General features: G+C 37.3%; 3 protein-coding genes across 7 annotated transcripts in view; all 3 read right to left on the bottom strand.

Annotated features, from left to right (window-relative positions):
* pm20d1.2 (peptidase M20 domain containing 1, tandem duplicate 2) overlaps positions 1-2,726 on the bottom strand; it is a 6,615-nt gene extending 3,889 nt beyond the window's left edge. Inside the window, exons 1-8 of the mRNA XM_016465142.1 lie at positions 2,457-2,726; positions 2,199-2,285; positions 1,203-1,438; positions 1,035-1,121; positions 826-959; positions 617-736; positions 370-445; positions 217-278 (exon numbers count right to left, since the gene is read on the bottom strand). Coding sequence (XP_016320628.1) covers positions 217-278; positions 370-445; positions 617-736; positions 826-959; positions 1,035-1,121; positions 1,203-1,438; positions 2,199-2,285; positions 2,457-2,676 — 1,022 coding nt within the window. The 5' untranslated portion in view covers positions 2,677-2,726. The remainder of the gene's footprint in view (positions 1-216; positions 279-369; positions 446-616; positions 737-825; positions 960-1,034; positions 1,122-1,202; positions 1,439-2,198; positions 2,286-2,456) is intronic.
* Positions 2,727-5,089: 2,363 nt separating this feature from the next.
* On the bottom strand, positions 5,090-9,929 carry pm20d1.1 (peptidase M20 domain containing 1, tandem duplicate 1). The gene is made up of 13 exons (XM_016464989.1): positions 9,716-9,929; positions 8,745-8,831; positions 8,416-8,651; positions 8,248-8,334; positions 8,028-8,161; positions 7,826-7,945; positions 7,007-7,082; positions 6,854-6,915; positions 6,697-6,775; positions 6,513-6,584; positions 5,604-5,769; positions 5,345-5,444; positions 5,090-5,257 (listed from the first exon to the last, which is right to left on the bottom strand). Exons 1-13 carry the CDS (start codon positions 9,927-9,929, stop codon positions 5,143-5,145), a joined length of 1,548 nt encoding a protein of 515 aa, XP_016320475.1. The 3' UTR covers positions 5,090-5,142.
* A 566-nt stretch (positions 9,930-10,495) lies between these two features.
* Positions 10,496-23,990, bottom strand: LOC107672064 (lamina-associated polypeptide 2-like). 5 transcript variants are annotated; one of them, XM_016465163.1, is made up of 10 exons: positions 23,899-23,990; positions 21,016-21,121; positions 20,783-20,920; positions 19,391-19,452; positions 18,047-18,115; positions 17,676-17,777; positions 17,450-17,545; positions 17,288-17,374; positions 11,316-11,380; positions 10,496-11,187 (listed from the first exon to the last, which is right to left on the bottom strand). In XM_016465163.1, exons 2-10 carry the CDS (start codon positions 21,095-21,097, stop codon positions 10,917-10,919), a joined length of 972 nt encoding a protein of 323 aa, XP_016320649.1. In that variant the 5' UTR covers positions 21,098-21,121; positions 23,899-23,990; the 3' UTR covers positions 10,496-10,916. The 5 variants fall into 5 exon arrangements, with proteins under 5 accessions (XP_016320649.1, XP_016320648.1, XP_016320646.1 ...); XM_016465162.1 differs by lacking the exon at positions 23,899-23,990 and adding an exon at positions 23,818-23,892; XM_016465160.1 differs by lacking the exon at positions 23,899-23,990 and adding an exon at positions 23,180-23,479 and having other exon boundaries at positions 17,450-17,550; positions 17,681-17,777.
* Between the last annotated feature and the right edge of the window lie 3,165 nt (positions 23,991-27,155).

Below are 27,155 nucleotides of genomic sequence, written 5' to 3'. Positions count from 1 at the left end.
ACTCGGGGCTTTAAAGCCTGACTTGTGTAACAAGCTTTTCATATAAAAGTACAGAATGGGATGTGATGACAGACATATAGAGAGGGAAAAAAATCCCATAACCATTATTAAATTGTCTTTTGAGGTCCGAAAAGTTTTCAATGCAGGATAAATCCTGTATAAAATATACTTTGATATGACATTAGTTACTGCATTAAGGTAACCAATATGAGCTACCTGCTGAGTAGCGGAGAGAAGAGCCACAGATTAGACATGATGAATCTGAGAGGCAAACCAAACTACAAAAGAAAATAAGAGAAATGGTTTTCACATATACAGGTCAGTATTTAATCAAATGTGGCCTGCAAAATCCTGCTTGTAGCATTTTACCTTATGGGCCAGGTGTTCAAACGTGCCACGCTCAGGACCATAACCAAACAGCCTGGGCATTGGATTTTCCTCCAATCTGGGAAAAGATATTAATAGATAGCATTACGTACAATAAATCTTCATCTAAATACATTTAGCTTAGTCTAATACTGCCGTCATGCAGCTGGTTTGAGAATAACTTGGATCCATCTTTAATCTTTTTTAATTGTTTTACTATTTAAAAAAAAAGTTAGGTGTTTCTGCTTGCCTTTTGACTGCTGACGCCAAGATGCCAATGCTGCTCTCTCTGGGCGGCATGGATGAATGTCCAGGAGCACTGCTTACACTCAGCTTTACTGTGGCCTGACCTTTCTCACTGATACCTATTCTACAAAAACACACACAGGGCAAATATTACACACTAATTCAATTACTAAATGACTCTTCTAGTAGAACAGCTCAAAATAGCAGTCTCACAGGGCAGCAGGTCCATCCAGGCCACTTATGACACCATCCAACACTGCCAGGCCTTCATCTAAAACATACTGGAGCTTCACCCCCCGACTCTTCAGGAGCTTCACGATATTGGCTGCCCCGTGTAAACCATTCACCTGACAAAACCATATAAATAAGTGCATATAAACAAGTATTCTAAACGACAACTAGTCAATTCACTTGAGACGGACCTCCTCATCGTGACCCAAGCCAATGTAGAAGCTTCTCCGAGGAGTGTAACCTCGTTCCAGCAGGTATTCCAATGCCTGAAGGATCCCCTTCAAAACACACATTGTTACAGTTAGCATCAGGTTGGACTGAGCAGATGTGAAAAAGGATGCAGTGCTGATTCACTGTACCATCACAGACTGTTTATTGTCGATGGTTCCTCGTCCATAAATGAAGCCATTGATCTCTTGAGCAGAGAAAGGAGGAGCATCCCACCCATCCGCCTCATCGGCCGGCACTACATCAATGTGTGCCAGCAGCATGTACGGCTCCAGATCAGGCTCGCTTCCTGGTACCGTCAACAGGTGGCTGTAGTTTCCCACCATCTCATGCTGGACCAGGCTGGATGAGAAGATCTTTGGGAAGACTGAGAAAGGAAATATTCTTAAATAACACTCAATACAATATCTTATTACTATTAAATGACAAGTAGCTGATTTACATGAATACAGTTAATTAGTAAGTAGTAGCAGTTAGTTTTTTTTACGGTTAAAATTTATAAACGATGTCAAAGGAAGTGCTTTACCTTTAAAAAAATACTTTTGAATTTTATATATGTTTGTGGCTTTTGTTATCCTGTTTCCAAATTTGTAAAATTTTAAAGCCTTGTATTATATATTACAATGTTTTCAAGCAATAAACATTGAACATAAAAATGAGCTTGTTTTAATTATATAATGCTAATTATTAAATATATATGTAATATATTTACAGTATATTAAATTATTACATATTAATGATATTCTAGGTTAAAAAGTACTAATGAAAAATACACCAGAATGCAAGTAATAGGGTTGCAGATTTAGCCTAAATTATACTTGTCAAATGCTGTCCAATCTAAAATGACTGTACAATTTGAGAAAACTTAATATGATTTTTTTTTTGGCTTTTCATTCTGCAGAAAAGGTCCACATTATGTCACTTCATGTGTACAATTTTATAAAAATGCCTAATTTTTTGTAGTGGGGGAGATGAAGTGGTAACAGGATTGAACTCGAAATGCAGGACACAGCTAATTAGGTTTTTGGTCATTAAAATTAGTTCATAATTAAAATATTGTGGTCGTGACCTAAAAGATAATGGGGCAACAGTTTGCGGTTGCTGCTGTGTAAGGCATGGTGTCTCACCCTTCCTCAGCAGCCCGTCAAACTCACGCAGCGCGCTCGTGTTCACATTTGTCTCGGTAAATGACACAGTGGGAATCTGAATGGCCGCTATGAAAGAGACGAAAACAAGACATTAACATTTGTAATATCTACAGCAGCAGTCTACGCATGTTGACAGCACATCCTTTATCTCCGTCTTCCTGATCCATCCATGCACGTCACGTGATGAGCTGCATGTCAGAGAGGTGTTCTTCGTAGTATTTCTTCGTTGTTTGTTACCTTTGAAATTAGCCAGCAGGTTCTTTCTCTGTTGTGGACTTAAATGAAGAGAAATGGCTGTTGTATTTTCCCATTTTCCCAACTGAAGCCCCGCGTCCACATCAAATGTAAACGTCCTAACTGTGGCAACAAGGAACAAAACTGTAATCGAAAATATGACACTAAACAGCAGCACTTTGAGAAACTTAAATAATTTCCACCGAGCGCTATGGCCTGTCATGTTTCAGGAAGTGCAAAATACAGTCATTTCATGGCCAGAGTTCATGTTTATTTAATACCTCACCGAATACGCAGTAACGCCCTCTGCTGCTGTGGATTAGAATCGCATGTAAAAAAAAATTTTTTGTAATATTATTTATATTATTCAAGTATTTATAAATATTTTGAATTACGTTTTATTTTTTATTTTTTTTTACCGTTTTCTTTATAATTTTTATTGAAGTTTTAGTCATTTTGTTGTGCGCTACGTTTTTTACATTTTATATATATACAGTATACAGTACACATTTTAATTTTTTAGTAATTTTAAAATATATTTTATTTATAAATACATATAAATAATATATTTTATTTCTGTTTTATTTCAGTTAACAAAATATTTTAAATAGCTTAAATTAATAATAACAATTAATCGATATTAACAAATTTTCTACATTACAATTTAGAAAAAAACATTCAGTTATGTGGCCATTTGATTTGCACAATAATAATCACCCGTAGGCCAGAATTATAGATGACTGGTAATACAAAATGCATTGCAGACATTAGGAGAAAAGCAACAGGGAAGTAAATGAATGACTGTTTGTGCATGAGATTTGGGTTCCTTCTGAAAGGCTGCACTTAATATGAGACATATACCTCCCGGTTTCACAGACATGGCTTAAGGCTAGTCCCAGACTAAAATGCATGTTTGAGCTGTCTCGACTGAAAATATCTTGCTCTGACACATCTTAAAATATGTCAGTTCCATTGCTCTGCCTCAAGATGCACACATGTAACGTTTTCTTCTGAGGCATTTTACACACCAATTCTTAGTGTGCTGCTTAAATATCTTAATTTAACTAAGGCCTAGTGCTGGCTTAAGCTAAGCCCCGTCTGTGAAACCGGGCCATAATAGCCTTAAAATGAGGCTCAGCTCATTATTCAAACTTGTGTAATTAAATTATAGTATAATATGAAGCACTAACACTGCATAGACTACCACTTAAAAACAGTGCCTCTTTAATATGCAGTAATGTTGTTGATAATGTTGTGAACATTATTTTAGAATAATGTATCTTTTTTTTTTTCAGGTCTGCACTTTCTTTCAAGGTTACTTTTGATGCAACCAAGGCAATTATTGACTAGAGTCTGACACCAACGAGAGCAATGAGACAAAGGTAAAATACATAAGGTTATAAACTACATAAAGGCTATGTCGTTTTGAAGAAGTCTTTATCTGCTCTCTGTAACTTGATGACTTTGCAGGATAGATTTGTAGGGCAACTATCCTCTCAAACAGATCCATAAACATTTGGATACTGGTCCTTTTTATGTAATGTTTGAATTATTAATCATTGACAGCTTGACAGAGCAAAGTCAAAAATATAAACTTTGACATACAGAAGAAATATTACATAAAAATGCAATAATCTGTGTCCTAAGATTGTCTATTCAGTGAATAGGAGCAGTGGTCTGTGTAGATAAACGTGCAAACCAGCTGAGCTGATGGCCTTCATTCACAGAGAATCTCTGCATGTGCTGCGACTGGCCTCAGAACTAACCTCGAGTTACTCAGTACTAACAAAATAGCTGGGAAACAGCATTTGAATATTTTTTTTCAATAACAAAAATCTTGAGATAACTGAAATATTGGAAGGAGTATTTTGCACAGACAGAAGATGCATAGGTTACCCTTTTAAACGTTAAAAACTAAAACAGCTTTAAAAAGAATTGCAATCACTGTGGTTTTGCATGAAGACAAGAAATGTTACTTATCTTATTACAATTTCCATTGGTATGGCGTGAGTAACCTTGTGATTTGTATTTTAATATAGCAGAATGTTGACTCACCCAGGGAAAACTAACTAAAGATACTGTAAAAAAAGAAATTTTTATCAAGAAAAAAACTTTTTTTATTATCCATTATGTAATTTTACACAATTTCAACAAGCAAATTAAGAAAATATATTTACAGTAACTTTCCAAAGTTTGGGGTTAGTAAGATTTTGTAATAGTTTTGAAAGAAATCTGTTGTATACAGCAAGGCTGCATTTATTTGATCAAACATACAGTAAAACCGTAATATAGTCAAATATTAGTACCATTTAAATTAATTAATTTCTAATTAATTTTTTATTAATTTCCAGTCTTCAGTGCCACATGATCCTTCAGAAATCATTCTAATATGCTTATTTGCTGCTCAGGAAACATTTCTTTATAATAAAATTGAAGTCAGTTGTGCTGCTTATTATTTTTGTGGAAAACGTGATACTTTATTTTTCAGGATTCTTTGATGAAAAGTTCAAAAGAACATTTATTTGAAATACATATCTTGTGTATCATTATAAATATGCTTGCTGTCACTTTAGATCAATTTAATGCATCCAGCTGAATAAAAGTGTTAAATTCTTTCCAAAAAATTCTTACTGCCCCCAAACTAAGTTCATTTGCTCTCATTAGAACTTCCACAGAATTCCTATTTATTTTAGGTGCGAGGTCCTGGCAAGTTCCTGATGTCACTGTTCTGCATGAGCTGGAAGTAGAACAGCACAATCTCTTCATAGTTCTGGATGGAGATTCTCTCGTTCACACCGTGAAATCTAAAGGGAAGTATAAGCTGTTTAATATTTTGTTGTTTTTACAGTACATGAGCCAGTATGTCGCTTCAGCATTTCCGTGTGTCCTACCTCGCAGAATCTCCAGGTTTGTACCATGATGGGGCAAAACGATAAATGTCCGGAGACAGTTCTGTGTAGTGACGGCTGTCAGTGTTCCCCACGCACATACCTGTGAGAGGAAATCATAGAGCTGCTTTGTTGACAAGACTAAGAGTGGGAGAAGCTCTTCATGGGTCAATGATGTATATAAGGGCCACTTAAACCCCTTGAGCTCTTACTAGAGAGAGCAAACATGCAGTATTTAATGGCACAATGCTGAAAGCCTTACCAGGAGACACAGTGACCTCAGGAAAAATGTCATGCACTGTTTTCTTTATGATCTGGTACCCGAATGTATCCTCATCATACGAGCTGATGGGCAGCGGGTCGAATCCACTGACAAACTCTACCTTCACACGCTCATCAGATATGGTGGATTCAATCAGCTTTAGAACCTAGAAAGGAAATAGGAAATCAATCAATGAACTTTTTGCTTTGGTAAAATGTAAGACTTTTATTAAAGTTTGAAAATCTGCCACTCACACTGAATATATTAAAAGTAACCAACAGCAACATCCTATCAACATAATATTTGCCTAATTAATTCTGACTGGTGCTCTTGACTTTTAAATAACTATTTCTATTCTTTTTCTATTTATTTATTTATCTATCAGTAAAGATCAACATTATACAATTTGAAATCAACATTATATAAAAAGAGATGGGTATAAAACTACTTAAAACATTAAACAAAAATGATAAAGAAAGAAAAAGAAAATTAATAATACAAGACCTCTCTCCCCCACTTCACTTCCTGTCAATTCTAAACTGTCCTATCCTCAATAAGTCAAAAAATGGCAAAAAAAAAATAAAAACAATACATAAAACTAGAAGCATAAAACCAAGTAAAATACATAAAGTAGATCATTTAAATAAATATTTTATAATCACACATTTTTCTTAAAATTTAAGACTTCTTAAATAACTCTTAATAGTTTTTTATTATTCAGAGAGTGGAGAGCCTGGCTTCATAAGACCATAAAATAGATGTTATCAGTATATTTCTGTAACTGTAGGTTTAACTAAGGGTTGCGCTCAAACTTCCTTTGTTGTCTTCCAAGCACTGGTATTTTCTTTAGGTAAAGCAAATCTTTTTAAATGTATGAACTAATTAAATGTGCTAGTGCTGACCTCTCACCTCTTGCAGTGTCTGGGAAGAGTGAATGCGGAAATTGACAAAGGCCTCAGCATATGCTGGCATTACATTAATCTGTCAGAGAGAGGTAGGCAGGGGGGAACAGTTGGATCTCCATTAATGCTAAGAGTAATTTTATGTGAATATATGTATAAACAGAAAGTAAATGATGTGAATGGCAGCCCACCTTAACACCAGAGTTAAACATTGTGACGGCAGTTGTTGTCCTCACAAATGCATTTGTGTCAGGCTGTCCTTCCAAAACACTGCACATGTGATTTGAAAGTACCACGGATCAAAGCATGTACTCATTAGTTACTGTAGTGAGAAAAAACATGGCCTACCCGCTGAGCAGCGAAGAGAAGAGCCACAGATTAGACATGACCATTCTGTATGGCCAGCCAAACTAGAAGGCAAAAGAGAAAGTATAAATAAAACAATTTATTATTTGTAGGAGTGTCATAAGCATTTTATATCTATCATGTTTGTTTTATTACCTTATGTGCCAGATGCTCAAATGTGGCACGCTCTGGACCATGACCAAAAAGATTGGGCATCCGGTTCTTCTCCAACCTGGGTAATTTTTAGCCAAAACACAACGAATTACTTACATAATGACTTCATGTATGATTTATGTATTCATTAATTTATGCATTTGTTAAAAATATTTATTTGATTTCTTATCAGTAAACATCAACATAATACATTTAGAAAAATGTAACATTATACAAAAATGGACATAAAATTACTTCAAAATCAGATACAAAGGAAAAGAAAAATTCAAGGCAGAATGAATAATATATAAAATGTATAAAACAAATTCAAATACATACTTTTCAAAGCTCACAAATATTTCTTAAAAGTTTAATATTTCTTTAGTAAAATTAGCTTGTTTATTTAGAGTGGAGAGCCTGGCTTCATTTAATGAGACCATATGTTTTTAATAGTAAATTTGCATTTATGAATATGAAATATTCATTTTAATTATAAAAAAAAAAAAATCACACAATGTAACTAAATAAGTAGAATGGCAAAATAAATGCAAAGAAGATTCATGGTATTTTACTTTATAACATGCTAGAATACAGTGTAATACAATTTTAAGAGTAAGATTTTATTTTTTTTATTTTTTACATAATGTGTGTGCCAGATGGACATTGATTATGGCTTTTTTCATTGGGTTTATTCCATTCTGTCTTGCTTTTTGTAAATGCAAGATCATGTCAACTATGAACGGACCCATTAGAGGTGCAAAAAATATTTAAATTAAGATCATGTTCACAGTTTTCATATTACAGTAAATATTTTTTTCTTGCCTTGTAACTGCTGAAGCCAAGATGCCAATGCTGCTTTCTCTGGGAGGCATGGATGAATGTCCTGGAGGAGTGCTGGCACTCAGCTTTACTGTGGCCTCACCTTTCTCACTCACACCAATTCTACAAAAACACACAAGACATAAATCACACACGAGTTCAATATCTAAATGATCATATTAATGCAGTAAAACGGAGGTCTCACAGGGCACCAGGTCCGATCAGGCCATCTACCACACCATCCATGATCGTGAGACCTTCATCTAAAACATACAGAAGCTTCACCCCACGACTCTTCAGGAGCTTCACGATATTCACAGCACCTTGTGGGCCACTGATCTGAGAAAACCAAATTAACAGCTGCATTAACACAAGCTTTTTGCTGAGATTTTAGCAGATAAACTATGATTAGAACTGAGACGGACCTCCTCATCGTGACCCAAGCCAATGTAGAAGCTTCTCCGAGGAGTGTAACCTCGTTCCAGCAGGTATTCCAATGCCTGAAGGATCCCCTTCAAAACACACATTGTTACAGTTAGCATCAAGTTGGACTGAGCAGATGTGAAAAAGGATGCAGTGCTGATTCACTGTACCATCACAGACTGTTTATTGTCGATGGTTCCTCGTCCATAAATGAAGCCACTGAGCTCTCGAGCAGAGAAAGGAGGAGCATCCCACCCATCCGCCTCATCGGCCGGCACTACATCAATGTGTGCCAGCAGCATGTACGGCTCCAGATCAGGCTCGCTTCCTGGTACCGTCAACAGGTGGCTGTAGTTTCCCACCATCTCATGCTGGACCAGACTGGATGAGAAGATCTTTGGGAAGACTGAGAAAGGAACAATTCATTATTAACCTTTAATGACACTATATTTTACAAATAAAGCATGCAAAAATAATCCTTAAATCATCACTTTCTCACCCCTTCTCAGTAGCTGGTCAAACTCTTGCAGGGCAGTTGTGTTCTGTTCTGACTCTGAAAATGACACTGTGGGAATCTGAACTGCCACTGTGGGAAATCAAATAAAAAAAGAATAAAAGAAATAAAACAAGAAAATCTGACCATGTTTATATGTACATCATTTTCTGATTAAGGTCAATATTCTGATTAAGCCTTTATTCTGAAATGAGATTTTCATAAGGTTTTTAGGCCCTGAATTCATTTATTTTATTCAGACAAAATCACAATAATTAGCAAAAAACAAAAGCACTTAACTTAGCCTACTGTATATTTCATACACAAATTTCTAATGACTAAACATTATCATAACATTATCTAAACATATCAGCAACAAAACTTTGCTAAAAAATTTGTTGTTTACAATTTGCTATATGCTATAGTTTATACTTTATTAGCAAGTAAAAGCCCTTTTGGAATAATTGTAAAAATGTCCACCTTTAGGTCATGCTGATTTATGTATTAAAAAAATCATAAACAAAATAACTTTTAAATTGTTAGTAATATTTCAAGATGAACACTCGCTGTACTGACACAACTTAGGTTTACTTCATAATCTCTCTATCTCTCTATAAATTAGAAAAATCATGTTAAAATGTATCAGATAGTTCAGTGTTTTAAGGAACATTTATTTGATCCCTCAATTATCGTTGTATTGCATTGCATTATAGGTTTCTCCCCCATCAATAAAAAACCAGGCTGTACAGGGTTAATACAGGCATGCAAGCTGTTTTACTCCAATTTCTTATAATCTGAATATTGACCCAAAGAAGTTATGGTAATCAGGGCATTTAATTTAATATTTTAATTTAGCATTGTCTGAAAATAACCAAATTCCAATTCTTTACCTATTTATTATTACTTTCTCCATCCAATTTATGAAGCATTTAAATTCCTAAACAAGTATAATTTTGATATAATTAGGCTTTTCTTACCTTTCAAATTTCCCAGCAGCTGCTTTTTCTGTTCTGGACTTAAAGTGGGATAAATTGTTGTTGCATTTTCCCATTGTCCAAGTTCTGTGTTTACTTTAAATGTAAATGTCCTACCGATCACAACAGCAAATAAAATTAAAACTGAAAGTACAAGGATTAACAGCAGTATTCCAATAAACTTCAAAATTGTCTTCTTAGTGATTTTGGTCTTCATCTTTCAGAAGTTCAGGAGGAATGACAGTCATCTGCATGATCAGGGTTCACATTTTTTATTGCCTTATTGACAACTGGTCATGCAACATAAGAGGCCTGGGCTGGTGTGGAGCCAATCACAAATGTAACAAGCAGTTTAGATGTGTTTTTTTTTTAACCACCTGCTGGGGTTTGAATAATCAGCAACAGAGATATTTAACAATATTATCAATCATTAGATATTGAATAAATGAACAATTTGAAGTAATCTGCAGAAGATTGAGCTGCATTACACCACATATTTGTAAGGTCATATTTCATAGAGAAAAATCAGCTGTAATTCAAATGAAACCGTTCAAATTAAATGTTTTCTGATATTGAATCTTTTTAAAGGTTCACACAGTTCAGCAATTAATAAGCTAATGCAATAATTTCCCCATTTTTGGGCTCTGAATTGAAGGACAATGGGCCCTATTTACACAAATTTGGCATCTAGAGACCCTCTTGGTGTTAATATAAATTAATTTACATAGGTGTATCTTTATTAAAACAGAACAATCTTAGGAGAACAAATTTATTTACTTTAAATAAAACAAACAAAAGGTACACATTAAAAACCGCAAGATATCATATGACTCATTAGTCCAGCTGTATAAGACTGTAAGAGAAGAATGAGATTGTTTCTGTGGGAGTTCAAATCTCAAATAAACTGTATAAAATACACATCTATGGTAAAAGATCAATCAGAGAAAACACCATGCACAGGATTAGCCAACTACATATCTCATCAACTCAAGTTTAACATCCTATATTGTCTTTGAAAGCAAGTGAATGCAGGTGTTCTGATGTAGCTCTGATGTTGCATTCAGTCCAATCACAGTTTCCTCTGATACCAGTTTAAAAATATAATCGTCTGAAGGACACTTGGCTGACTAGAGCCGGAGGTAAATTTGAATGAACCTTCTTTGGCATCCGTGTTGCACACCTAAGCTGTAGCGTCAGTGGTGGATTAGTCCTCTGAGGTGTATATGAGAGCAGCTTCTTGCAGACCTTCAAGCAGAGCAGTGAAAGGATTGGAGAGCGGCTCCTCCATGGATGCGTAGATGAGGTACAGCAGGCAGACCACCAGGAGGAAGACCACGATCTGAACCCACAGAGGCACCAGACGCTGCTGAATCTCCTGCCTCTCCAGTGTCGTGGGACTCAGTAGTGGCATTTCAGGGTATTTAAATCGCACAGGGCGGCCCGCAGCTCCCTTTATAGGCCGTCTCTTTGTAGCACTGCAGGCAGAACAAAAAGACCTTAGAACTAATTTACAATGGTGAATTGAAATATAGGCATGCGAGTCCATAGTTTGTGAACAATGGTAGTATTTAGTTATGAGAAAAGTATCACAGATGGTACTCACTAGATTCCAGTGGGAGTTTTGGCAGTGTCAGGAAACATCTCCGAAAGAACATCCATCACAGGTTCCTAATGGCCAGAAGAAACCACACAAAACAGATGGAATAAGAAAACATACTTTAGATGTGTGGTCTACAAATGAAAGAGGAAGAGAATGAAACAGACATCACAAAAAAACACAAAATATGAGGGAGGATGGAGTGAAAAAGTATAGAGAAATACCAGCCCAGACTCATGAAAAGCTGATTTGAAAGTCATGTGGAAAACACAAATCACAGTGCAAGAGTGAAGCTAAATTTTAAGTTGAGTGTCACATGGTCCTTCAGAAATCATACTAACATGCTGATTCGCTGCTCAAGAAACATCAATATCGAAACCCTGATACTTTTTTTTTTTAGAATTTTTTGATTAGTAAAGAGTTCAAATTAGCAGCTTTTATTTGAAAAATAAATCTTCTGTAAATGTCTTTACTGTCACTTTTAATCAATTTAATGCATCTTGAATAAAAGTTAATTTCTTTCAAAAACAAAGTCTTCCTGACCCTAAACATTTGAATGATGTATACTAATGTTCCTTTAGAATTATATTTTCATGACAATAATGCTGGGTACACACCACAAGATAATCGGGCTGATTTTGGGCCGTTTTCTCTCCTTCCGACAATCCTAGGTAATGTGCCGATTATCTTGGTGGTTCTAAAGATTATCTTATCAGATTTTCCTGTGGTGTGAGGTGTGTTAAGAGTGACTGAATCTGCTTGGAAGAACGTCGGAGGCGCCCCAATCGCGAAACGTAAATATTCAACATGATGATGAATATTTACGATCAGAAATCCTGATGTGTGGGGGAACATCGCAGCACACCACACACTACAGGAGCAAAACGGTTAAATCTAGGATTTTTTGTCCTCATGTTTGTGGTCTCTCACATTTTGAAAATCTTATAAGATTTTAAAAATATTTTAGTGTGTACCCAGCATTAGATGAGACAAAAATGTGGAGTGCACTGCTCCTGGAGAGCTTCCATCCAGCAGAGTTTAACTCCAACTCTAATCAAAAACATCCAAACCAGCTAATATAAGATAAGTGTCCAGGATTAATTGAAAATATCAGGCAGTGTACTGTGTATATTTATTATGTATATATATAAATACACACACATATAGTATATATTTTGAAAATATTTACATGCAGGCCTATATACATTTATATATTTATATTAAGTTGGCTTGAAAACGCCATCTTACTGAAATCCTATTTAAACTTCTTCTGAGACCAAATTTTAAAGTGTATCTCCTCCTAGACCTTTAAAGCTACAACCACCAAACTCGGCCCAGACCTTCAGACTGGTTTTAGCAGGTCAGGCTGGTTTTCAGCTGGGTTTTTTTTTTACTGAATCAACTGGTTTTAGCTGGATTAGCATAGAAACATGCTAACAAAATTCTAGTAACTTGCTAATCATGCTAACAACATGCTAATCATGCTAGTAACTTGCCAATCAAGCTAACAAAATGCTAACACCATGCTAATCATGCTAGAATCATGCTAGTAACTTACTAATCATGTTAATAACATGCTAGTAACACCCTAGCAACCACCCTGAGTACCCTAGTAACCACACAGCAACACCCTAGCAACCACATAACAACACCTTAGCAACCCCCCCGGGTACCATAGCAACCACCTAGCAACACCTTAGCAACCACTCTGGGTACCATAGCAACCGCATAGCAACACCCTAGCAATCACCCCAGGTAGCCTAGCAACACCCTAGCAACCACTCTGCATGCCCTAGCAACCGCATAGCAACTGCCCTGGGTACCTTAGCAACTGCATAGCAACACCTTAGCAACCACCATGGGTACTATAGCAACCACATAACACTGTAGCAACCAACCCAGGTACCCTAGCAACCACCTAGCAACACCTTAGCAACCCCCCCGGGTACCATAGCAACACCTTAGCAACCACTCTGGGTACCATAGCAACACCCTAGCAACCACTCTGCGTGCCCTAGCAACCGCATAGCAACAGCCTAGCAACGGCCCTGGGTACCTTAGCAACTGCATAGCAACACCTTAGCAACCACCACGGGTACTATAGCAACCACATAGCAACACCATAGCAACCAACCCAGGTACCCTAGCAACTGCATAGTAACACCTAGCAACCACCCTGAGTACCTTAGCAACCGCATAGTAACACCCTAGCAACGGCCCTGGGTACCTTAGCAACTGCATAGTAACACCCTAGCAACCACCCCAGGTAGCTTAGCAAAACCCTAGCAACCACTGGTTACCACCTTGAGTTCAGTAACAACCACATAGCAACACCATAGCAACAGCCTGGGTACCATAGCAACCCCACAATAGCATCCTAGCAACCACCCAAAGTACCTTAGCAACCACATAGCAACACCCTAACAACCACTGGTTACCCTAGCATCCGCATGGCAACACCTTAGCAACCAACCCAGGTAGCCTAGCAACCGCCTAGCATCCACCAAGAATACCCTAGCAACTGCATAGCAACCTTTTAGCAACCACCATAAATACCCTAGCAACCAGCCCGGGTACCTTAGCAACTGCAGAGCAACAGCCTAGCACCCACCCCAAGTACCCTAGCAACCACATAGCAATACCTTAGCAACTACCCCAGGTACCCTAGAAACACTCTAGCAACCACCCTAGAAGCCACCCCAGGTACCCTAGCGATCTGTTTTTCTGTGTTCTTCTGATAGACTGTATTGCCTTCAAAACATTCTAACTTTAATCTTTAAAACTATTTTAAGTATTTCAAACTACTTCAAAACTAAAAACCTTCAAACTTCAAGCTTTTAAAACTTTTACAAACTTTCTGGCTAGGCTTTTTCAAGCCAACTTAAAGTTTGTCTACGAACTTTACTATCTAGTTATATTTTATATTACATATAAATATATTTAATATATAAACAATTTTTCTTAAAGGGTCATGAAACCCCAGACTACTTTTTCTGAGATTTTAGCAGAGGTGTTTGTGTTGCACATCATAGAAGACAATGTTAGCATTTTAACTGTTGGGAGAAAACTTTCGACATGCTAGTAACTTGCTAATCATGCTAGCAACTTGCTAGTAGCATGCTAATCATGCTAGCAACATGCTAATAACATGTTAATCTTGCTAGTAACTTGCTAATCATGTTAACAACATGCTAGCAACATGCTAGTAACTTGCTAATCATACTAACGACGTGCTAGTTACTTGCTAGTCAGGCTAGCAACATGCTAGTCACTAGCTAATCATGCTAGTCACTTGCTAATCATGCGAGCAACATGCTAGTTACTTGTTAATCATGTTAACAACATGATAGCGACATGCTAGTCATGCTAGCAACATGCTAGTAACTTGCTAATCATGCTAGCAACATGCTAGTCATTTTGTAATCATGCTAACAACATAATAGCGACAAGCTAGTAACTTGTTAATCATGTTAGCAACATTTATTTATTTAGTCATTTATTAGACGCTTTTATCTAAAGCGACTTACAAATGAGGACAACATGCTAGTAACTTGTTAATCATGCTAGCAACATGCTAATTACATGCTAGTAACTTGCTAATCATGCTAGTCAGTTGCTAATCATGCTAGCAACATGCTAGTTATTCGCTAATAATGCCAGCAACATGCTAACAACATGCTAATCATGTTGAAAACATGCTTGTGACATGCTAGTAACTTGCTAATCATGCTAGCGACATACTAGTCACTTGATAATCATGCTAGCAACATACTAGTTTACTATTTCTTATCTGTCTATATATCTGTCTATGTATCTATATATTTTTCTGATAGATTGTATTGCCTTCAAAACTTTAAAACTACTTCAAATTAGTTAAAACTGAAAACCCTCAAACTTTAAGCTTTTAAAACTACTTCAAACTTTCTGGCTAGGCTTTTTCAAGCCAACTTAAAGTTTGTCTACGAACTTTACTATCTAGTTATATTTTATATTACATATAAATATATTTAATATATAAACAATTTTTCTTAAAGGGTCATGAAACCCCAGACTACTTTTTCTGAGATTTTAGCAGAGGTGTTTGTGTTGCACATCATAGAAGACAATGTTAGCATTTTAACTGTTGGGAGAAAACTTTTTTTGCGCTATTTTCATCTTCTGGGTTTAAAAGTGTTCTTATCCTATGAGAAGACGCTTTGCTTAATTATTCACAACAGCATGTGTTGATTTGCTATGACAGACGCTTCAGACAGTGAGATCGTGTATGTTAACTGAGAGAAGCGTTCATGGATCAGAGGAGAGTGTTTGTTTTTGCTTTGTAATAAGAGTTCGGCACAAACGTGATTCATTCACTTGGTGAGCATAACCGTTTTTACAGCTCTGTGACACAACCCGTCAAAAGGCTTATATAAACACCACAGAATAAGCCTTAAAAGTTCTGAGGTGCAACAGCGCGTTCATATATATGTTTTCGATGCAGAGTGCAAATGGCTGTGCATTTATTTGTGTTTTTAACTCTATGGGAGCGAAATGAAACTGTCAGAACGCTAAGCTGTGCGTGTTGTCGGTCTCCCCTCTTCCCCCTCCTCCGCTCCGCACTACACACACTTTTTAAAGGGGTCATATGATGCGATTACGTTTTCCTTTCTCTTTGGAGTGTTACAAGCTCTTGGTGCATAAAGAAGATCTGTAAAGTTGCATAGACTAAAGTCTCAAATCCAAAGAGATATTCTTTATAAAAGTTAAGAGCCAGCCACGCCTACCTAAAACGGCTCGTTCTAACACGCATCTACCTCACTATGTGGAAATATTAGCATAATGCCGCCCAAATGTGCACGCAAAGAAAGAAGTTTTGCGCAGCGCAGAGTAACGCGTCGTGTGTGTGTGTTGCCCGACCCCTTTAAGCATTTTTTAAAACTGTGGTGAGAACTAACCAGTGCTGAAACGGGGGGTTTCATGACCCTTTAAATATATAGTACACACTCATATTATGTGAACAAAAACTTATTTTGAAATCTTATTTCAATCGTTTTAAACTTTTAATTAGTTTCTGTACCTGAAATTTTGTTCAGTTGTAGGCTATTTATTTATGCTATAGCTAATTGATTGGTTTGTTCCTATCTTATTACTGACTGTTTACTTGTCTTTAACACTTTAATATTTGAAATTTATATTAATCTAGTTGTTTTTGCTGTGGTATTTTTTTTTTTTAAAGCATAGGTAAAATTCCTCTTGCAGTGTTCTGTAGGCTGCTGATTTTTGCTTGTGTTATTCAGCTGCAACAGAATGCTTTGTAAAAAGACAATAAATGTTTGACTTAATTTTTTTTTATATTGGATTTTTTATCTTATTGGAATCGAAACTAGGAATCAATAAGAATCGGAATCGATAAAATTCAATCGATACCCAACCCTACATTTCAGTAACTTTTTCCTAATGCTTCTGGATTGAAATATGGCACAAGGTGAAGAGTGTAACAGTGCAGCTCAGCCGTACAGGGCTTAAGCATCATGTGATCTGCATTCATGTGCACAGCATTAACATCTAAGAAACATGAGTCAGAAACAAGAATGCCAGGCCTTTGATAGAACTTATAAGCTCTTTTCTCGGTCTGATCTACCAAACATCAATGCTGTGGTTAAACTTTACACTACCTTTTTACCTAAAATAGGAAGAATAAAAAAAAACCCATCTCTCTAAAGTTAAAAAGATGCATTTTCCTGGCTTTTTCCTTTGTACATTTCACAGGGGGTAGAGCTCTCACATCTGGAAAGCCAGTGCAATAAAGGGAGAAAAGGAAGAAACTAAAGAGAACTCGGAAGCATTTCCCAAAGGACAGAGGGAGTGTGAAAGCCCATTAGATGTCTGGCAATGAAGCAGGTCTTCTGAATTAAACATCCACCGAAAGAGTGAGGACAAACGAAGAGGCAGACCCTGAGGAGAGAAGAGGAAGGCTGAGGGGGGGAAAAAGCAGTTACTGTGACAGTTTGTTTCTGATGGAATGATGGAGAGGTTAAACAAAGAGATCTGCCAGTCATGGTGTCTTTATCCAGTCTCATGAAGTCCTGATGAGAAAACCAGAGCTTTTGTTAGATTTGTTGAGTGATGCTGTTAAAGCAAACATATCTGTAGCCACAAACCCGCAGGGCCCTGCTGTCCACCGTCTGCTCGCTTCTCTGACCAGATCGCCTCTCAATCTCTGTTTGTTTTGACTGAGGACTGAATCTGGTCTCAATCTGTTGACAAAAATACAATCCCACAGCAAAAATAAACCCCCAAGACTCACATAACTTACAGACCAAAACAAAACCACTGACAATCCTAAAATTATTGAGATTCTCAGTTTAAACACACACACACACTCCCCTCTTCCACCATCTGAGTGATGCTGAAGGATCTGTACGGGGACCCGCTTTGACTCAAAGACCCATTCTGGGTGGCGTTTGAAGACTTGTGCTGAATCTTTCCCTGCAAGTGAACTAAATTGAATAAGCAGAACTGAAAAGCATTATGACATCTTGAACAGTCAATCAGTTGCCGCACAGAAAGCCCACAATCCTTCAGTGCAATGGAATCCAAAGTTTTCTAAAAACCAAGTGCAAAAAAAAGGTGCAAAATTAATCACAGCACAAAACAATCTGTGGAAGAAACAGAATTACAGTGCTGTCGACCCCTTTATCCCCTGCAGAAAAGCATCCCTGTGCCATCTGTGCCAAAAGGAAATGTTCATACTGTACATTTATGAATCCAGCTGAGGGCACAAAGCAGCGTGGGTAAAAATCTCTGCTCTGACTGAACGTCCCTGTCTGTGGATGTAAAAATTGCAGTATGACATGCATCGCAATTTCATGCCATACCAATTTTAACCACAGAGTGGTACCATTGTTCACACTACTGAAAAACATATTGAGACATTAAACTGCAACATCAATTTTTATGCGTTTTTTTTCCTGCCCAGCTTTATAAGCAGAAACAACTTCTTGTAGGTTGAAACAATGAGGCTCTGCAGTGCTAAACATTGTTCTGTTTGTAGAGCTTGCCTCTCTTTTTGGTGTGTGGGTGCAATTAGGTTAGATGCACGTTGCAGAAATTGAATAAAGCCCATACAAAATAGCTGCAAAGAGGAAATCGAAGGAAAATGGCTCAAAATTGACATTTATTTAGCTAAAGCTACTTTCTTAAGAATAATGACAAAAATACCAATATATGCCTTTTCTACTTAGGTGGCTATAGATGCACAGCACCAACTGCTCAGTTTGATTAAAGGCTATCTGCAGGATGTCAAATCAAAATTAAGGCTTTTTTGAAGACCCTTTTGAGATCTGCACAAATAACAAAAATACTGTCCTTTCAGAACAAACTGACATAACCTCAAAACAAATAATTAAACTCTCTCAAATGTTAGAATCTTTTGCTTAATTAAACGGGCTGCGGCACACATTTAATGAGGACTTCACACTGCTAATCAGCAAAACAGGGTAACTGCAAATGTAAAATACTCAAGACATGTATTATTCAATATGTACTGAAAATGGTTTGTGTTAATACACACAGTCACCAAAATGTATTTATGAACATGTATTTATAAAATACATATTTTGATTTTCAATTTCATGCCATTTTAAGACTTATAACCTCATATTTTATAGAAACAGAATTTAAGATTAGGAACCTTGATGTATCCTGATCAGGCCAACACAGCAGCATTGGCTCTTTAGGGCAGGATTATCTTGTTTGTCATTATTCATCACAGCATTTTGTGATGCTAGAGGCACTGAAATTACACACTTCAGCTTTAAACTCATCATGCCAACAAATCAGCTTGAGTTACCATCAAGTGCTTCTATGATACATCAAAAGTGTCCGTCTCACATACATAATTTATGACGTTACACAACCAAACTGACAGACAGCTGGTTGTTTGACCTCTTTACACAGAAAGATTCAAGCAACAACTTCTGCTCATGTTAATGACCAACATACACTCATAGCATGAACAGGCAGTGGAGATAATGGATTAATCATGTTTAAGTCTCAGGAGGGAACAAAGGATGGATTGAGGTGCATGTAAAGTCACTTACTCTGCTTGCTGTTTTGCTGGTCTCTGTCCGGGCCATCGTTTCAGACCAAAGCTGCTCTAACTCTAAATAAACATGTAAAACATGTATAACCAGCAACAACAGTAATAGACACACAGCCTTTATATGAAATAGCCAATAAAATGACTATAACTTAGTGATGGGCCACAAGACATCCAGTCTTCAGAAGTTAGTTTAGATCATTTTAGAGCCACTTCTTTAGTTAACATTAGGGATGCACCGATACTGCGCTCCTGTACTTGTACTCGTAAAAATGCCCCGATACCAAAAGCTGATACTACACGGCGCGTGAACAGAGCTGTGTCCAGAAAAAGAAACACTGACAACAGAACAACAGAGAGTAGAATGGAGTTATTAGAGATTAAGGATGTCTATGAAGTACATGTAAGTAATTAATATAATGTTAAACATTCAATATTCACGCCTGTATAGCGGATGTGTGCGAGCTGATAAGCAGAGCACGCTGAGTGGATTGAGCGCGTGGCGGTACAGAGCTTGCCGAGTGAATATCTCACAGACATCACTGGAAAGTTAGTAGTTCTGTCGGATATGTCAAAAGCAAGCAAGCAAAAGTGCACAAGTTACTAAAGTTATTTGACTGTAAGGAGAGCGAGAGCGAGAGCGGGGCATTCACTATAAACAACATTTATTTTAAACGTCAAGCATACATGATTAAAGCAAAAGTGAAACTAGCAGACTGAGTGAAATGCGCTAGGCTATAAGTGTCTCTCTCATTCTGCACCAATGCAAACATGTGTTTAGCTTGCTTTAGAATTATGGTTTTTATTCATACGCGAGGGTCCGTGTACAGTGCGCGTGACGCAAATTACATCACCAAAATAGTACGCGCGTACTCATGTGGTTCCCTGCATTATTTTAGGAAAATGTTTTATGATTACAGTATTGAGCTGCTGCAATAGAGCAGCTCTAATGCGCCATTAAAATGAACAGTGAAAGTAACCAAAGCTTATACAATACATTTTAACAGGTATAATTAAGTGTGGAAATAACTGAAGGAAATATCTGTTTGCTAAATGAAGTCAACTAACATGATTCTTCTTCTTATTATTATTATTTTGTCTCTGTACCCAATATTTGTAAAAAATGACAAATGCTATGAAAATACAGGTATCGGTATCGGCAAGTACCAAAAATGAAAGTATCGGTATCGGACTCGTTCTGAAAAAAAGTGGTATCGGTGCATCCCTAGTTAACATGCAAACAGCATTTTGTGCACATCCTATATGAGGTTGTAAACACCTCTAATTGGGGTCCGGTGAACCCATACAAGTCTAATCATTCATGGTTTTGTTATTAATGGCTCAGTCATTCAGGCAACCCAAAGACTATTCAAGAGTCAATGCTGCTCCTTACCGGAGTCCTTGTCCTCCTCTTCCTCATTGTCCGAGTAGAGGCCTGCATCCCTTACGCCATTGACCCTGTGCTGTGATGCCTGTGCTGAAGAATCCAGCAGCCTCTTCAGTTTCTTTTCATATAAAGCTCTAGTGGAAGCTGCTCAAAACATACACACAGACACCATAAGAACATGCTGAATTTATTGCATTTTCAGTTTTGAAAGGAAAGGATTGTGACTCAAAAAGACTAACCTACAATGGGTCCAGCTTTGACTCCATACTGGAGCAGTTTGGCTTTTAGTTGATCATCAGTCAGTAAGCCCAGGTCTACCATTTCTGTTGCCTCTTCCTTCTCGGCCTGTACAGTGAAATACACACACAACAAACTATTTAATAAAAAAATCCTGTCAAGGCAGTGAAATTACAGCGATTCATCATGGTGGAGCGAGGAATCAGCACATTTTAGCATAATCTAATAAACATACGCTGACACTAGCTTGCCAAAGGGTGAACCTCGGCTCACGCAATCCTCAACAGACTCTTGTTTTGAGGCTTTCTCGCCTTTGCATCTTGCACTGACACGTTCTGAAAAGGGGTCACATCCAATATTTGCTGCTGTTGCAGTTTCCCAACCAACCTCAGGCTGAAGAAACTTCTTCACTTTTTAGCAGAATTTAGCAAAAATGCTTTGCACAAAATAAAAAGACAGTGATTAAATAAAGTGTGAGTCCAGATGGGATTGGAAAGTCAACACATTCGTGACAAACTGTGAAAAAGTATAGAACAGCTGAACAAAAATGAAAAAGAATGATGCTGGACAAATATTTGAGGTGTGCATTACATAAAATGCACAGCAGTGCTGATGGCTCAGAACAGATGGCATTTATCTGAGCCATTTCATTGTAACATTGTCAAAAATCCCTTTAGCACTTTATTCCTCAAACTTACAGGCGGCAGACCACTCCAACTATAAAACAAATTGCAGACAACCTAATAGTCTCATTTGCTAATAGACTTCACTGATCCTGCCTTGAGCCACCAACATTATCCATGATTTTTCCAGCAGTTTGGAATGAACTAGACTGCTACTTTCAGCTAATGAGCCTAAATAAGCCGACTGTTAGCCAAGTTAAACCAAACATTTACATACACTGACGCATAACTGAGTCACATAAATCAGAAACTTAAAAACAAATTAGATATGTATAGGATAATATATATGCACATACACAGTATATAAAAGAATGTTATTTTTAGTATTGTTTATACGCTAGTATAGTATTTTTTCATATTTTGAATTTTATATTTTCAGTTTACATTTTCATTTATAAGTTTTAGTAATTTTATAGTTTATACAATTCACTATAGTTTAGTGCTTAAACAATTTATTTCAGTTAGTTGCCAATGCAACATTTAATTTAATTCAATTTTTCATCTAATATTTATATTTAAATTAATGGAAATCATATTAACAGGTTTAGTTATCAATACTAGATATAGTCACAAACAGCTTGGATTTTATTTCCTATAGCAATCATTGTGTACATGCACTGTCAATCCACAAAATCATAACCAATTTAAACAATATGCATGTTGTGATAAATCTTCTCAAATCTTAAATACACCGAGAGCTGGTTTTTCTACAATTGCTCACCCTTCAAAAAGTTCCTAACATTCACTTATAACTAACTACGGTAAATTTGCACCAGTAACAGACAGATTCAAAAGTACTAGCTTTAATGCAAAATATAAAATAGAAATGGCCAACTCATGAATCTGGCAAAGACCTGCTACTTTCTAGGGCAACACCACTTTGGTCATCACTTTTGGTCATTAAACAAGTCTAATCATAAACTGAGAATTCGACACCCAAGTCTAAGATGGCTCTGACCCAGATTCCCCAGCCCCCATTGAGGGCCCCCCTGACCCCCCACCCACACACACACACACACTGCAGTGGTGCTACGCACTGCCAGCGAGTGTGTGTGTGTGAGACAGCTGGAGCTTTATTCTACAACTCTAAGGAATCATGTTTCACTCTCAAGGAAAAAAAAATACATAATTCCCCATTTTGATAGAACAGTCTTTGATGTTTTGAGAAGCATGCGTGCTTTATCTGTATTTCACTGCAGCTGGGAGCTGACAGGCAATGACCTACAAACCTCTCAACAGCTTGAAAGCAAAGAACATATGGGTATGAATATTCACAGCACAAATCAAATCGATTTCAATCACGCCACCTTGTGTCAAACTGTTGGACAGACAAGTGCGGATATGGAAAGATTTTTGGGGAATCCTTCCAAATCAGTCTGCAAGATGTGAAAAACCCTGTCAATCGCAGAAAGACAGTCTCCAGGAATGAAGTTTAATACCGTGAGCTCCACAGCTGCTAAACCGGCGTCTTTCTTTAACTCACGCTGCCAGTGAGATGACCCTCCTCTTCATCGCTAGAGAAATCGGTGCTGTTTGTCCTCTCATGTTTGAGATAAAGCTCCACATAAGCGTGTTTCTTGCTCTCCGGTGGAGGTAGATCCACATTATGCGCTATGAGCTCCGACTTTAGCCTCTCTTTGGAGAAGAGAGCGGGGTCTTCCACAAACACCGGCATGTCAGGTGTGGAAAGCCAATGCATTTGAAAACACAGGCCCTAAATAAATGATTTCCGATGTTCTGTGAACGAAACGTCGGCTTCGTTCTCCAGAAAACTGTCTAAGTAGTAAGCTCACAGTTAGGTTTTGAGTGTCCCACAGCCGTGTAACCACCACCAACAGCTGTTCACAGGGGTCTGCCTATGTGCTCACAGAACCGCCTTTTGATTCATTCATGTGGCCGTGAAAAATACCACACACGAACTTCCGAGTTTAAATCAACAGAGAAGACACGGTAAACTATATACGCGGATACTAATTCATATTTAAGGTAAATAACTCATGTAGGTTGCATGTGCTAAATAGAAATCTAGTGTGTTTGGTCATGTAATGTTTTAGCGTGCAAACAAGTGGCTTGTTTAATGTGTGAATTAATTAATAACGTCGATTATATTTGCAAACTCACCTTGTTAGAAGCTGTTGTGCGATTTACATGGGACAAAGAACAAAATAGTGCTTTAAACAAGCCTTAATGAGGCCGCTTTACCTGAATGGTATTTCAATGTCCGCGCGGTGCGCTCACGCGGCGTCCTCTGGTGATTACTGACAACGTCACGGGTTGGATGTTTTCCCGCCATTTCTTCATTGAAACGCGAACTGCAAAAATATATTTTTATCGTCAGTGTTTATGTATTTTAACCATAAAATTGATTTAAATTTGATAGGTAAAGTGATAATGACCTGCTGACTGCACATCGTCCTTCTTTTCACTGGACTGCATACTTACCCCAAAAATAAATAGGCTACATTAAATTATTGTATTTATTTTATTATTATTATTATTTTTTACTTTAGATTAGAATAAGTGTACGTTAGGTTAGCATAAAGCTCAGTAAAAAAAAGTTCATTGTCTAAGCTTGCATTAATTAAATAAAATCTGACAGTCTTATTTTTTTTATGGAATATAGCAGTGTTTTTATTCATGTTACTCATAATCTTTAAACATAAACAACAACTTGTGGCTCACATGAGATCACAGAGTGCTGCTGGGATATTTTGGAGATATTTTTATAGGCCAAAACCTGAAGCCTTCCATCGGGTTCCATCTTCCTGAAGCCTGTTTGCCTCACTATTTTCACATTTTATTCTTTAGCATAAAATACATCAGTGATACCAATTTTTTAAAGCTTTTACTTGTCTTGTTGTCAGTTGTCAAAAGATTAATGATGGTGGCTTCAAAGTCATGACCTTAGTGTAGCTTGTTTAAAATCATAAAAGTATTGTTAATTTGGGAAGATTATCATGATGAACAAAACATGTAAGAATCATAAACTTTTGTTAATCACAGAGATTATTTTCTGCAGTAATCCAAAAGCCAATGGAAAAATCTGTTGAGTTTTTGTCACAGAAACCAGTGTGATTCTAACTTCTGGGTTGGCCTACAAAAATACATCATTACTGCAGCACTACATTATCAAATGACAATGATCCAATCATGAAAATTCAATGATCTGATGGACAAAATCAACTCCTGTCCAACATTGTTGTTTGTTCCAGTATCTGTTTCACTCAAATAATAGGGAAGAAAAAAATGATCACAATCCATTTCATGTCAATTTAAATTTGAAAACAGCCACTGGTATGCTGCCATGGTGAAATACCCAGTTTATCGGTCATACAAAATTATTTAACCATTCACTGCTACGATAAGAATTCCAGAGATCCACATAACAATAAAGTTCAAAAAAGAACATACTGTACATTCATTTAATGGCATCTTAGAGTTTCTCCTAATGGCAAGGGAAAATTTTGAATAATATAATATATATTTTACTATATTTTACAGATAAAAGGCAAAGGCCTGCATCAAAACTGCCTCTCATCAAACTGCAAATAATTGTCTTATTCTTCACACACTGTCGGTTTTCAATTCCATGCTTGCTATAGGCTGCATTTTGGTTATTCACCAGACTTATATCTGCCTGATACATTACTCCGTAGGGCTTCTAGCAACAGGATTATCGTGTACTACAAGCCACTTTAATAAGCTTCAAGAGTCCAGAAGGATCTGCCAACAGTAAACGTGCCCTGCATCACAACTGCGCTCTGTCTCCCTCATGTCACTGGCAGGCGCAGGCACAGATGCTGTGTGTTTCACCACTAAGGTGCATCAGTGGATGAACTCCGATTCACTCTGCTTCTCTATTCTGGAAATTCAATGTTTTGCCTGTTGCCCAGATTAGTGGCATTCATTCGCTCATCAACATGCATAACCCGCGTCCCTCCCCCCACCCCGTCTCTCTGTGTTTCTCTTTCTCATCTTTTTTGTTTAATTTTTTTTCTCCTTTCATTCTTAAATGAATGCATCTCTTCACCCAGGAAACCATGATGCAAGGGAGGGCAAATGTGAATATACCATCATCCCAATGCTCACCCAGACAGCCTGAGACTGGAGCAGCAACTTGCATGTTTAACATTCAAAACTGACACTCTGTTAAACAATAACACTGCTATCTATTTAGGCATTATTATGTTGCTGTGTATTTCTTGTAAATGAAACATCTCAGCTCTCCTGTCCTGTTTTATAGCCCATGTTAGTTCAACAGACAATTGTGCCTGAACTGCAACAAATGTGTTGTAGCGATTGCTCTGGATATATACTGGATTGATTATATCCACTGCTGATAAGCCACTCTGTACCTAATGGCTTTGAACCCTACATGAGACACCATATCAAAATCACATAGGAATAGAAAGCCATAAAGCACAGTAGTGTTTTGAGTTGAATCAGACTGTACTCGTGTTTAGTTCTGAGATGAAACCACCATGAGACTTGCAGTGTTTCCGTACTTTTATTACGTGAGTGTTTTTTTTCACAGCTAAACAGATTCTATTTAAACCACTTGAGCCAAGTTGCAGTCTGCACAGAAGATTAAAGAGAAAAAAAAAACTCACATCATCATGAATAATTAAACAAAAGAGAGATTATTATTCAGTTTTTCTGGCCTGGGAGCATTAAAGTGTTTGTATCTCATTGTTCTTTTTAAAGTTTCTCCTTGGGGGAAATTCTGGGATTTCTCTTGATTTATGTATGGGTTTACTTTTTTATTTCTCGCACTAAGCCCTCTATGAGCTCCTCATCACACTTCAGTAGCGAGATGTGTTTTTGTCCATCAGTCTCCAAGAACATTCCAAACAGTCTTTGATGAGACATTGTAACAATGCCAAGAAATAAAAAGGTACAGCGCTAATCAAAAGGCTTCTGTGATTTCCACAGTGGCCCTGGTGAATGCAGAGGGGATTATGTAAACATTCCATTTACAATTAGACTTCAGAAGTCTAGCTGACTTTCTGCCTCTGACAAAAGATATTTTTACATCACAGCTCAAGGGAGTTTAGCAGATCTGATTAATGAACACAATCTACAGTATGCATAAACAGTTAAGCAAACTTGCCGTTCCGACACTAATGAAATGGCTGATGAAAATGGCACATTATAATCTGATTTTTGTTTTGAGCTCTGTGCTTGGTGTTGTGATTTATTCACACAACTAAATGGGTATTTTGAGAATCCCAAAAGAAACACTAAAAATTATTGCTAATGGTAATGTCTCCTCATTGGATTTATCGGTCCGGTTCCCGGACACACTGCTGCTTGGTCCTCAACCGGCTGAGAGGCTCTCACTCACAGTGCCATGCGATGGTACTGGACATCGTTGGTGGACGGCCCACTGCTCCTCTGCCTCCTGGCGGATGGCGATGGCTCCTCCTATTGAGGGCAGCCGGCAGTGAGTACCCCGTTCC

This window comes from Sinocyclocheilus anshuiensis, unplaced genomic scaffold (assembly GCF_001515605.1).
Source record: "Sinocyclocheilus anshuiensis isolate Anshui unplaced genomic scaffold, SAMN03320099.WGS_v1.1 scaffold1053, whole genome shotgun sequence".
Lineage (NCBI taxonomy): Eukaryota > Metazoa > Chordata > Actinopteri > Cypriniformes > Cyprinidae > Sinocyclocheilus > Sinocyclocheilus anshuiensis.
The sequence above is the reverse complement of the archived record's forward strand: the minus strand, read 5'-3'. Positions and strand labels throughout refer to the sequence as shown.

Coding starts and splice junctions, on each gene's coding strand:
- pm20d1.1 (XM_016464989.1), bottom strand. CDS start 9,929: ATGAAGACCAAAATCACTAAGAAGACAATTTTGAAGTTTATTGGAATA. Junction 8,162..8,247: donor GCTTGGGTCACGATGAGGAG/GTCCGTCTCAGT, acceptor TGGTTTTCTCAG/ATCAGTGGCCCACAAGGTGC. Junction 6,916..7,006: donor TTGAGCATCTGGCACATAAG/GTAATAAAACAA, acceptor TTTGCCTTCTAG/TTTGGCTGGCCATACAGAAT.
- LOC107672064 (XM_016465160.1), bottom strand. CDS start 23,395: ATGCATTGGCTTTCCACACCTGACATGCCGGTGTTTGTGGAAGACCCC. Junction 21,122..23,179: donor AGGGTCATCTCACTGGCAGC/GTGAGTTAAAGA, acceptor TTCACTGTACAG/GCCGAGAAGGAAGAGGCAAC. Junction 17,551..17,680: donor CAGCATCACTCAGATGGTGG/AAGAGGGGAGTG, acceptor TGTATTTTTGTC/AACAGATTGAGACCAGATTC.